General features: G+C 49.0%; 1 protein-coding gene across 1 annotated transcript in view; it reads right to left on the bottom strand.

Annotated features, from left to right (window-relative positions):
* The window catches only part of DYNC1H1 (dynein cytoplasmic 1 heavy chain 1), a 78,610-nt gene that overhangs the window by 43,119 nt on the left and 22,505 nt on the right, over window positions 1-12,986 (bottom strand). Inside the window, exons 8-16 of the mRNA XM_045060530.1 lie at window positions 11,884-12,960; window positions 11,050-11,229; window positions 9,461-9,610; window positions 6,634-6,780; window positions 3,998-4,138; window positions 3,485-3,661; window positions 3,237-3,347; window positions 3,035-3,154; window positions 2,304-2,543 (exon numbers count right to left, since the gene is read on the bottom strand). Of these exons, the coding sequence (XP_044916465.1) occupies window positions 2,304-2,543; window positions 3,035-3,154; window positions 3,237-3,347; window positions 3,485-3,661; window positions 3,998-4,138; window positions 6,634-6,780; window positions 9,461-9,610; window positions 11,050-11,229; window positions 11,884-12,960 (2,343 nt within the window). The remainder of the gene's footprint in view (window positions 1-2,303; window positions 2,544-3,034; window positions 3,155-3,236; window positions 3,348-3,484; window positions 3,662-3,997; window positions 4,139-6,633; window positions 6,781-9,460; window positions 9,611-11,049; window positions 11,230-11,883; window positions 12,961-12,986) is intronic.

Raw genomic sequence — 12,986 nt, 5'->3', positions numbered from 1 at the left:
CCTCTACTACAAAGCTGTAATCATCAAGACAGCATGGTATTGGCATAAACACAGACACGTAGACCAATGGAATAGAATAGAGAACCCAGAATTGGACCCACTAATCTGGCCAACTAATCTTTGACAAAGCAGGAAAGGGCATCCAATGGAAAAAAGAGAGTCTCTTTAGCAAATGGTGCTGGGAGAACTGGACAGCAACATGTGGAAGAATGAAACCAGACCACTTTCTTACACCATACACAAAAATAAACTCAAAATGGATGAAGGACCTGAATGTGAGACAGGAAACCATCAAAACCCTAGAGGAGAAAGCTGGCAACAACCTCTTTGACCTCAGTCGTAGCAATTTCTCACTTGACACATCTCCAAAGGCAAGGGAATTAAAAGCAAAAATGAACTACTGGGACCTCATCAACATAAAAAGCTTCTGCACTGCAAAGGAAACAATCAACAAAACTAAAAGGCAATCGACAGAATGGGAAAAGATATTTGCAAATGATATATCAGATAAAGGCCTAGTATCCAAAATCTATAAAGAACTCACCAAACTCCACACCTGAAAAACAAATAATCCAGTGAAGAAATGGGCAGAACACATGAAGAGACACTTGTCCAAAGTAGATATCCAGATAGCAAACAGACACATGAAAAGATGCTCAATGTCATTCCTCATCAGGGAAATACAAATCAAAACCACGCTGAGATACCACCTCATACCGGTCAGAGTGGCTAAAATGAACAAATCAGGAGACTATAGATGCTGGAGAGGATGTGGAGAAACGGGAACCCTCTTGCACTGTTGGGTGGGAATGCAAACTGGGGCAGCTGCTCTGGAAAACAGTGTGGAGGTTCCTCAAAAAATTAAAAATAAAACTACCCTACGACCCAGCAATAGCACTACTAGGAATTTACCCAAGGGATACAGGAGTGCTGATTCATAGGGGCACATGTATCCCAATGTTTATAGCAGCACTTTCAACAATAGCCTAATTATGGAAAGAGCCTAAATGTCCATCAACTGACGAATGGATAAAGAAGATGTGGTTTATATATATCATGGAATACTACTTGGCAATGAGAAAGAATGAAATATGGCCATTTGCAGCAACATGGATGGAACTAGAGAGTATTATGCTAAGTGAAATAAGTCATACAGAGAAAGACAGATAACTTATGTTTTCACTCATATGTAGATCTTGAGAAACGTAACAGAAGACCATGGGGGAGGGGAAGGGGAAAAAAAAAGTTACAGAGAGGGAGGGAGGCAAACCATAAGAGATTCTTAAATACTGAAAACAAACAGCATTGATGGGGGGTTGGGGGAGAGGGGAAAGTGGGTGATGGGCATTGAGGAGGGCACCTGTTGGGATGAGCACTGGGTGTTGTATGGAAACCAATTTGACGATAGATTATATTAAAAAAAATAATACAACAAGTACAAGACTCATGTAAAAAAACAAACAAACAAAAAAAACACAGGCCCTTGAACCAAAACTGAACACAAAACAGGACCTTTGGATGCAGCATCACAGCCAGGGCTGAGGCAGCACAGAGCTCTACGGAGTAGATGGTGGGAGGCTAGACCTGTCACCAGCCCTGGCGTGGATCAGTGACACCCAAACTAGAAAACCAGATTGGCATTCAAAGTCCCATGACCACCTTCCTTCTCTTTCCTGCCTATGTTTCTATGTATAAATAAATGACACTGAATTCTGCCCTGGAAAACCAGGTATGCTGTTATGTACTTGCTCGAGCCTCGCACTCGATGTCACCTCTGCCGGAAGTCCTCCCTCACCATCTGCCCTCCCTCCCTCAGGTCTTACCACCCCCCACCCCTTCCCCTCCCGGCAGCACACCCAACACCGCTCTCTCTCCCAGCTCTCGCCCTTCCCCACAGCACCTCGCACCGCCTGACTCGAACACGCGTTTTCCTTGCTCGTTTCTCCCTGCGTCTCCCACCGGAATGTGACTCCATGGGGATGGGGGCTCCTGTCCTTCCTGTTCACTGCTCCATCCCCACTGCACAGAACAGTTAGTGCTCAATAAAAGGATAGCTTAGGAACAAAAAACTTTTTTAAAACCACCTCATGATTTACATGCTCGTCATGAGGGGTTTCTGGGTAAGAAGAGATCTCCGGTGGCTTTTACTTTTCAAAGAGACCACGTGCAAGTTTTAGTTACAAAAAGGAGGAGTCCTCATTAGTGGGGAAGCTAATCCACAGCAAAGCCTTTTTAAGTTTGGGCGAAAAGACACCGAATCACGCTGCGGGCTCAGGGCAGACTGTGACGCTGGCGGGACTCACCGTGACAGGCTTGGTCTTCTCCCAGTCCGTCAGCAGGTCGGTGGTGCGGCTCTCCACGGCCCGGTCCTCCTGCACGATCTTCATCTGCAGGTTTGCCACCTGCTGCTGAATGGCAGAGTCCTTCCGCCGCATGATGTCGTTGAAGGCCCCCCACTCACCCTCTATGTTGTCGATGTAGAGCCAGGAGGGCGGGAACTGGAACCTCTGCTTCTCCAGCAGGCGCTGGCCATTGCGGTAGAGCTGCGCGAGTCAGAACACAGGTGGTTTTAGTTCTCGAATCACAGAGACTGTCGTCAGACTCCCGCGTAAAGGGAAGACAGCGTGTGGCTACAGAACACACAACAATGTCTGCTCTCCTCCAGAAACCTTCCACGCTGAGAGCACGGCGCTCAGGGAGCAGCGGGGCCCAGGCCCGCCTGCAGCCGGGGGGCCCGGACAGGATAGAAGGCACGCTGGGCTGTGGTTCACCCCCTCCTTCCAAATTATAAACAGAATGCCAGTTTGAGGACTCGAAGAACAACCACTAAAGTAAAAGATTTTAAAAGGCAAAACACAGTGGACCTCAAACCTCGAGAGCTGTTTAAAACACGGATCCCCGGGATGCCAGTGCCTGCCCTCAAGCAGCCCATCAGGTGGCTGTCAGGGAGATGGTGGTGGCCTGTAGGCACCTAATTTCTGATACCGTGCCTCACGAGGTGACGATGAGAATTTTAACTGCTCGCGGAGCTCACCTCAACTTGTTTCTCAAACTGTTTTATCTTTCGTTTCAGAGACTGCACGTAGGTGATGAAGGTCACCGCATCCGAGGTGCTGGCCGTGTCCACCGAGTGCTGCTCCAACTCCTGCCGTGACTGTGTGGAGAGAGCACAGGAATTCAACACGGAGCCGAGGGTTTGCCGGCAGACTCGAGACACGGCCAGGATCCTGCCTCACCTTCGAGATCTGGGAATGGAATTCTGTCATGTTTGACCCGAGCATCTGTCCAAATTTGCTGAGAACCTCCTTATGCCAAGAGTCGTACTTCAAGTTCACCTTGGACTGCACCTGTGGGTGGACGAGCCCAGGACAGCAGATCGTCAGTCCCTCGCGCCGGGGTGTTTACGCTTCCATGCGACCTCGTCACCCACAGACGCTGCCTTGCCAGCGACCTCCACCCCCTGCCCCGGGGGGGCGGAGCTCACCTTGCCGTAATCTATGACGACTGGCCCAAACTCCTTCTTGGTTTCCGCATTGTCAAAAGTTCCTCGGGCCTTCCGTATTTGCACCAGGAGAGCCTGCCATTTGTTGAGATCTTCTCCGAGTCTGTTGTAGATGTTTTCGGCTTGCATGTCCCACAGGCACTGGTACTGAAGCCAGACCTGCAGGTGGACGGGAGGGTCAAATAGCCTCTTACAGAATGTTCACACGCATTAGGTTCACGTCTCACTTGTTGTCAATACTGTCAGAAAAATTCACTTCAAGTTCTCCTAATTTTTATATTAAAGAGGAATAACATTTATTGCTGTCTAAAATAATAGTTAATATTCTGTAAGATCTGTCCTATCATTCACTGGCTGCTTTAAAATAAGTGTCATCAATTACATCATATTAGACACACATTACATAGATTTCGGCTCCCGTGTTCATCACACCTCATATTCACTATGTCTAAACACACTCCACAATGTATTTCAATGAGACGGGGAGCTTCTCACCTTGACGTACTGCTCGACCTCAGTCACGATGCCCATGACCGCAGAGTAGGACTCTTCCAGGGCAACGGGGCCATCAGGCATCCGCGTTAAGGCATTCCGGTAGAATTTCTCTTCTTCAGTCAATTCGTAGTGAACACCCACCTAAGCAAGCAGAACCAGAAGAAACACAAGCAGTGTGTACAAAGATGTTCATCTCAGAGCCACCTTTCACTGAATTCAAACGAACCGAAGGAAGAGCCCGCTATACAAATGGCATTTGGAACATCTGCTTACCCCAGCCACAAGAAATCAGAGGCCTCCTCAACTCATCACCCAGTGAAGGGACATCAGATCAAGCACAAGTTAGAACATCCAAAAACCGCTACAGAGCACTTTGAGACCTATGTCATCTGAGAGCAGAACATTAAAGGCAATGTCCAAAGAATGGAGATTTCCATGACCAAATATTTACACCGACTTGGATGACGGAAGCGATGACACATGCATCGTTTCAATGATCTGAGTGCTGGCTATCTGCCAGGCACTGCTGTGGGCACAAGAAACAGACAAAAAACTCTGCTCACATGGGCTTACACTCTGTGGGAGGAGAGATACTTCTCAGCAGGTGAGAAGTACTATGGAGATAAAGCAGGAAAGAGGAGGGCTGGGAGCGTGGGGTTGGGGAAGATCAGGGAAGGCCTCACCGAGCAGGACCAGGAGAGGGAGGGAGTGAGCCATGTCAGTATGTCGCTACTGGGGGTTCTGAGCAGGGAGGTCAGCAAGTGCAAAGGCCCAGGGGCAGGAGCCTGCCTGGAATGTGAAGAGAGCAAGAGGCCGGTGTGTCTGGAACGGGGCCGGCGAGGGAGATACTGGCACTCAAGTCAGAGAAGCAACGAGTGGCATGTTACGCGGGGCCCAGCACTCTGCCATGGGACATGGGCTTCCACGGGGAGCGACACGAGAAGCCGTCAACAGCTCTGGGAAGAAGTGTTGGCACTGACGTAAACTCTAAGACTTTGGCTGCTGTGTTGAAAACAGATTTTAGCAGGGGGCAAAGGCAGACAGAGACCTGTCAGAAGGGAACTTTAAGAATCCAAGTGAGGGATGATGGTACCTTGGACCCGTGGGATCAGTGGATGTGGGAAAAAGAAGATCAGGGTTAATTCTGCAGATGGAAACAGTGGGAGGCAAGGGTGACACCTCAGCTTGGCCCTGAGCAGGCTGAAGGCAGAGAAAAGGAGTGGGGGTGGCAGCTAGTCTGAGGGAGGGGGTCAGACACACACTCAGTTTTCGCACCCATCAGTCTTGTGGAGATGCCCGGGGGGGGGGGGGGCGGGCTGGGGAGATGGGTCTAGAGCTCAGGATAAAGGCCGGGCTGGAGGTATGAGCCCTGTTGTCCCATCTGGCCGGCAATGGACCAGGTGAGACAGGTGCTGGGGATGGAGAGTGCACTCAAACAGTAGGAGCCAGAAGAGAGAGAGCCAAGGAAGAGCCACAGAGGACACTGGCCAGTGAGGTGGGAGGAAAACCAGGACAGCCAAGCGGAACAAGCCTATCAAGCGGGCGGTGGGGGTGGGAGGTGGGTGCACACCGTCACACCCTGCCACTGATACTTCTCAAGGGCTGAGAAGCCTGCCATAACAGCAGGGAAACGCCTGTGACCCTGATGCCCAGGGGCTGGACCCGGAGCAGGTGTGCAGACGAGTTCTCTGTGTTTTCACCAGGGGGAGCTGAGAGGTAAGGTGGCTAGAGGGTGACAGGAGGCTCAGCAGAGGGAAGGGGAGCTGGGCCACGGAGCAGGGGCACGGGCTCCAGCGTAAGAGAGGCTGGCTTCTGTTTGGTTCAGTGTGGAGACAACAGGACAGCAGTGTGAACGGACACCTGACGAGAAATATCCTGTAGTCTGCACACTTCCAGAGCAAAAGGAACCAGTGTTCATAGCTCAGTTCGGATTAGCTGGTCACCACCAAGGCTGAGTCTACAGGGGGGTTGCTACCACAAAAACACCTCAGAACTGAGCCTATGCTGCTTATATTCAAAGCTGAGACTTTCTAGAAGAGCCTGTTACAACAGAGGTTATGGAAATCTGCTTATTTGAAAACCACCAGTCTTGTTTAGAAGTAATGTTGCTCAGACCAGGGACTAAACAGTCTTTTCAGTTTTCCTTTTGCTCCAAAAGCACATTATTATTATTGATACTCTTATTAAAGAGTACATCTGGGATTTGTTTTAAAATAGTCTGGTGGGGAGAAGGAGGAGGGAAAGGAATAAAAATTTAAATTGGCCACATGATAAACAAAGCAGGCTGATGTGAACTCATGAGATTCCCTCTACTTTTGTGTGTATCTACAAACTTCTATATTAAAAAGTGGGGGTGGGGAGAAAGAGGAATTAAAAGACGGGTTCATGGGGGGAATTTCTGAGAGACTACCGAAATCAGAACTGCAGATGCAACGATTTGGGAAAGCCACTGGGGAAAAATGCCAAGTCACATAAGCCTTCCTCTAGCTTTCCCTTAGAATGCAGAGTCCCAAGTCGGGAGTCTTGAAAGACGTATGGAGAGCACCATTTCCAGGGATATGGAGGAGAGGTGGCGCCCCAGGGCCCTAGGGAGGCCTGGGCAGAGGCCATGTGGTGCGAGTCCCCAGAAGGCTCACCTGGTACCTCTGACTCTGGATCCTGGGCAGAGACAGCACAACCATCTTCCAGGCAAACATTTCCTGGTACAGCTTGTACCTGCACTCTTCGATGGGCGGGTTCAAATAGATGACCTGATTGGTTATCCTTAGCTCATGAACGACATTCTGTAAAGGGAAGATTTCATTTCTTACTCAAATATCTATTTCAATAATAGGCTTTCATGCATTTGTGCCGCCAGAATCAGTATTCACAAGAAGGGTGATCATTTCTGGATTAAAAATCCAATACTGAAGCATGACACTGATGTACTAATAAATTACCAAACGCCTCCAGGGGCCACCTTCAATCAAACGGTACCGGATATACACGTATGTGATCGTCACTCAGTAATTCCCTCAAGTACAATCAGGTGCTAGGAAAGTTTAAATTCAAAATTGGGTAAAAAGTATACAAATTATAGCTTAGTTATTTTTGTCATACAAAGCATTAGAATAATTTTTATTAAATTTTTTTTTCAACGTTTATTTATTTTTTTTGGGACAGAGAGAGACAGAGCATGAACTGGGGAGAGGCAGAGAGAGAGGGAGACACAGAATCGGAAACAGGCTCCAGGCTCTGAGCCATCAGCCCAGAGCCTGACGAGGGGCTCGAACTCCCGGACCGTGAGATCGTGACCTGGCTGAAGTCGGACGCTTAACCGACTGCGCCACCCAGGCGCCCCCATTAGAATAATTTTAAATGAATTTTCTTGAAAGAAAGTACTTTCTCAAAGTAAAAAAAGTAGTTTTGACGCATAATATTTTTCTCCCTCTGAATTATGAACCTACTTGAGTCTGAACCACGGGTCTATTACTTTAATGGACGTCATGGTCTGCTGTAGCCCATGTGTGGGGTGCACGGCCCTCCCCAGAGGATAAGAAGCCAGAGGGCAGGCACTGCTTAGGCGCTTCCTGGATCCCCTGTGCGTAGGTGCTGAACACACAATGGGTGCTCAATGGCACCATCTGCTTTAATATGCGTGGTGATCTCTGGACATAATGACCTCAGGACCTCACAACCCTGTGTCACTGATGCAGCCACACGAGACTGGCATTAGCTGTCAGACATGCGGCACGGGCGTAGGTTTAGGAGTCAAGGTGAGTCTGTGCCACCTGCCAGTGCCTGCTTTAAGCTGAGCAAGATTTCCACCTCCACCTCCACTGGGTAACTGCTCTGGCTTACACAGAACCATTTGCTTGTCTGCATCTCTGTATTTTAAAAAGTATGCTTTGGGAATAAATGTGCAATATTCAAAACCGAAAACATTTTTCAAGCATTAAGAGGAAAAAAAAAAAAAGAGAGAGAAGGTAACGTCGGGGTAGGAAAAAAGCAGCCAATTGTTTCTCCCACATCAAAGTTTTTACCTTTAGTTCTTTTAGACCTGTTTTGTGAGGTAGTCTTACTGGTAAATTGCACACAAATGCAATAACCTACCTAAAACAAATGTATGGCTTAATGAACTACTGTAAGGCAGACACTTTTGTAACTGATGCCCACATTAGCAGACAGGACCCACTAGCAGAGCTTGAATTGACACACTTTTCTAGACAGCTTGCTGGGCTCCAGCTGGCCACTCCTTCACTCAAATGGGAAATGGGGGGCTTGGGGACCAAGAGTGCTGTCCTGCGTGGAGGCCACCGTGCTGGTGCACTCTTCCATGACTGAGAAGATAGTGTGAAAACAGTGGCATTTTAGTGTCAGAGCTGAATTTTCCTTGTACTGGGTTACACTTGAAATGGTTTCTTGCATGTGTGCCTGGAAAGTAGAGATTTTTTTCCAGTGTAGTTTTTTTCCGATTTCCATTAAAAAAAATTTTTTTTATGTTTATTTTTTAAAGAGAGAGAGAGAGAGAGAGAGAGAGAGCGCGCGCGCGTGCGAGTGGGGGGAGGGGCAGAGAGAGAGGGAGACACAAAATCCCAAGCAGACTCCAGGCTCTGAGCTGTCAGCACAGAGCCCAACGCAGGGCTCAAACCCAACGAACCATGAGATCATGACCTGAGCCAAGTCAGAAGCTTAACCAACTGAGCCTCCCAGGCACCCCCAAGTGTAGATTTTTTTCTAAAATTTATTTCCCATTTAAAAAAAATGTCTGGGGCGCCTGGGTGGCGCAGTCGGTTGAGCGTCCAACTTCAGCCAGGTCACGATCTCGCAGTCTGGGAGTTCGAGCCCCGCGTCGGGCTCTGGGCTGATGGCTCAGAGCCTGGAGCCTGTTTCTGATTCTGTGTCTCCCTCTCTCTCTGCCTCTCCCCCGTTCATGCTCTGTCTCTCTCTGTCCCAAAAATAAATAAACGTTGAAAAAAAAATTAAAAAAAAAAAAGTCTGTTTTTAAAATTATTTTAGACTTCCAGGAGAGTTGCAAAGAAAGTATGAAGAGTTTTCATGCACTCTTGACCAACTCTCTGTAATGTTAACATCTAACACGTCACAATTACCAAAACCAAGAAATTAACATTGATACAACACTAACTAAAATCCTGACTTCAGTCAGATCTCCCAGGACCCCACAACATAGTTACTCGTCACATGCCTTAACCCCTTCCAACCTGTGACATCTCTGTTCCTCCTTGTCTTTCTCTCACGACCTTGACACTTTGGAAGGGCACTGGTGAGGTGTTCTGTAAGGGATGTCTGACCTTTTCTCATGATTAGAACGAGTCTGGGAGGTGTGGGGACAAAGAGCACAGAGGGTGGGGTGGTATCTGTCAGGTTTCTCCACGGTAAAGTGGCTTTCTCATTGGTACTTTTCAAGGGGGAGAACCTTCTATTCGATTTACTAGCAAATCGGACGCCATGGGAAATACTCACTTTAATCTTTGGCTCCCCACCAGGCTTGTGACTAACTTGTGGTGCGTCTGTATCCATGTCAACTTCTGCTTTATCTTCAGCTTGTCCAAGAAGCACCTGGGTCCAAGCTCTCAGGCCAGCTTGTAGGCGAACGCCCAGTATTCTTTCAATCTACAGGGAAAGTAGTGTCGGAAAACAGTGTCCTTCCAAAAGGCAGGTGGGCAAGCATGTCAGATAGAAAGCCGATGCTTCAGGTTGAGGATGACAATTGCTACCACACCCTTCATCTCAGCCTGATCCCCCCCTCCCCCTCCTGTGCCTCTCCCAGACTCAGAGACCCTGACCTCCATCTGGGGGCTAACCTAACCACCAACCCTCTGATTTGTCAGGGACAAGGAGATGGACACAAATGCAGCGGATGTAGTCACAGTCTTGCTGTTCCCTCAACGTACTAGAAAATTTATAAAACAAAAGTAGCCTCAGAGATAAAACTAGCAATCTATAATGCGGAGAATAAACCATTTTCTCTTTTATGAAGTTGACATATGATTGACATATAACGTTCCATTAGCTTCAGATGAACATAATGATTTCATATTTATGTACACGGCAAAGTCACCACATACAGGTGACCATCTTCTTTTAACAAGCGAAGAAAAAAGTCTCGCTTGATCAAGAACGAGAGAAGTAAATTTCCTACGAACGGGACACCTATACATCTTTGCGCAGAGTCTGTCTTGGGCCACAAAACCATCCTGGGAATGCTGGAAGGGCAGCTGTGACAAAGCCCGAGCCTTTCAGTAGATTCAGAAGAGTGGGTTTTGTTAATTTTCCCCGCCAGTGTTCCATGTGTGAATACACTGCACCTTTGTGGGTCACAGGCTTTCTCTTTAAATGGATAACTAAGGTGCTTCAGAGCTGCCTAACCACCACCGCCCATGGAGCAGCTCCATCATGAAATATCCCACTTCCCGGGATTCTCCACGGATGCTCTCTGATGTCCAGCAATGAGACAGCCACATGTGGTGTTAAGTATGTTTCAAACACATGTGCACTTGAACCTCCCCGCAGACCCCTACAGGAGTGAGCCCCAATCCTCTACGAGAGGAATGAGGTGGTTACTGGGCATTTCCTTTTGTTTTTTTTTCTTTTTAAAGTAAGCTCTAGGCCCAACGTGGGGCTTGAACTCATGACCCAGAGATCAAGAGTTGCATACCTTACTGACTGAGCCAGCCAGGCACCCCCAGGCATTTAAATTGGGTGGTCGAGAGGGGCAGAGTGTCAGAGAAGGATGCCTGGAGGGGAAGGCCAGGGAAGACGACCTTTATCAGGTGAGCAGGGAAGGGCAGGCAGGAAGCTGTCAGGTATTCAGAAGATAAAGAGAATCCCCCCACCTCACCGCCTCAACTTGGAATGGACAGGAGTATTGCTAGAACCACACAGCTCAGCTCTGTCATTACCTAAATGGGATTTCTGGAGGGGAAACTGGACCACTGATGGTAATTTCTATGGAAAAATACTTTTCAGTCACTAATGAACTTACAAAATAGGGTCCACCCTTTTATTGCTAGTAGAAAAATGAAAACCACGATAACACTCCCATCCCTCACCTCCATGTCAAGCTTATTGACCCAGATGGGCAAGTTGGAATAGGAGTGCAGGTTTAAGTCGTCCACGGCTTTCTGAACTCTGTTCAAGATCTCTGAGAAAGTCCTGTGATCATACATGCAAGTCTCCAGGGAACGGACTTCCAGGTCGATTTTTTCTTCTATTATTAGCAGATCATCCACCTAAAGGAAGGCACATTTATTATTTAAAGCAGCCATTCACTCTATTCCTTTATGTTTGTGTACATTCTTCTCAGTGAACAAATATTCACGGTAAAGGAGTTCTTTCCATGAATAGCTAATCCTATCTGTTGGTGTAAGAACACTTATTCCCACTCCTGTGTTTCCACAGAGGGAAGGAAAACGTATGGAAATTATCAAGCCTCCCCCTTACTCCCTCCTGCTCACAGAAAGGGTGACCTCTGAATGAGAAGTCTGCTCCGCTCAGTGCCTTCTCTGTCGCAAGCGCCAGCCTGTAGGCCAGACGGCTTACGACCATCCGGCTATGCTAGGGTCTGGGAAGCAAGTCTAGGTCTAGGGGGACTGACGGCCAGAGCCCCATTCTCCGCGTAGCTGTATCAGTAGAAAAGCTCTCATTTTGCTCCGTCAGACTCCCGTGTTCCTCATCTCTCCGCTGGTTTCTAAACTCAGTTACCTAATGGCCTTCCCAGAGCACCATCAAACCGCACAGTAAGTAAAAGGGCTTCCTCTCCCCTCCAGCTCACACGGCCCAATGCCACACCCGTCGGGAAGGCCTCCTGTGGGAGAGCTACCAGGTGAACCGAGTGAGCTGTCTCCGCGTTCAGTTCTTTCCCAGGGAACAGGAGATCAACACACCTTTTCCTGGAAGTTGAAGACGGTCTCCGCCAAGCGCTGCACGTAGGGGTCGAGCTTGTAGGATTCCCACACCAGCGCGATGCCCTCTGCGATCAGAGCCTGCACCTCCTTCTTCAAGCCGGCCACCAGAAGGGAAATGGTGTTGCGCTCCTCCACCTTCTCACAGGTCCGCTCGTAGGTGCGGACGCTCTCGATCAGCGAGATGGCAAATGGGTACAGCTGGTTTGCTTGATGGGCCTTGTTCACAATCGCCAGCGGGACTCGGAAACCAAGCCACTTGAGATTTCGAACTTCCTTTGAAAGCGTGATGATCTCAGGAAGGAAGTTAACTTTCAGCTTAAGGACGTTTCCAGTTCGGCCGCGGACCCGGGTGCTTTCGATGGTGAAGATGCGCCCCGAGACGCCCAGGTTGCGCTGCTGCACCTTCCGGGCCCAGTCGTCGAAGATCTCCTGAGTGTTGAGCTTCATGCGGAAGCTGTCCCCATCCTGCTTCAGCTTCTGGCCCTCCACGTGGTTCTCCCAGCCCTTGCCCAGCACGTCCTCCACGCGCTTCATGTAGGCGCTCAGCTGGCGATCGATCTGCTTCGCCCAGATGATGGAGCCCGACACCGGGGGCAGGTCGCGCACATGGCTCATCTTACACGCCTGACTCTGTGGGTACTGGACCTTGAACTTGTCGTGGAGAGACTCAATGTCGTCTTTCACGCGCTGGATTAGCTGGGTCTGGTACTCGCGGATGGCCCCACGGATGTGAGGCCTGACGAACAGCGCGTTGAACCTGGAGAAAATCCTGAACATCTCGTTAGCGTTCTTGGCTGTGCCAAGCTGATCCCTAAGGCGAGCGGTGATCCGGGTCTCCACCCTGTCGATCCGCTCATCATATCTCTTCATGGCGGCCTCCCAAGCTTCCGTGCCTTCCTTGGAGACATCTAGCCCGTCCACTTCCTTGACGTTCTCGTACGCGAGGTTGACCTCCTCAATAGCATTCGCGTCTGCGGCATCAAAGAGAACCTCCGCCACTTTCATGTCCTGAGGCTCGGGGACTTCTCCTTGGTTCTGCTGCGCGACTGCCGTGACCTGAAAGAGGAGGATTCGTGACAGAA

This window comes from Felis catus, chromosome B3 (genome assembly GCF_018350175.1).
Source record: "Felis catus isolate Fca126 chromosome B3, F.catus_Fca126_mat1.0, whole genome shotgun sequence".
In the NCBI taxonomy this organism is placed as follows: domain Eukaryota; kingdom Metazoa; phylum Chordata; class Mammalia; order Carnivora; family Felidae; genus Felis; species Felis catus.
The sequence above is the reverse complement of the archived record's forward strand: the minus strand, read 5'-3'. Positions and strand labels throughout refer to the sequence as shown.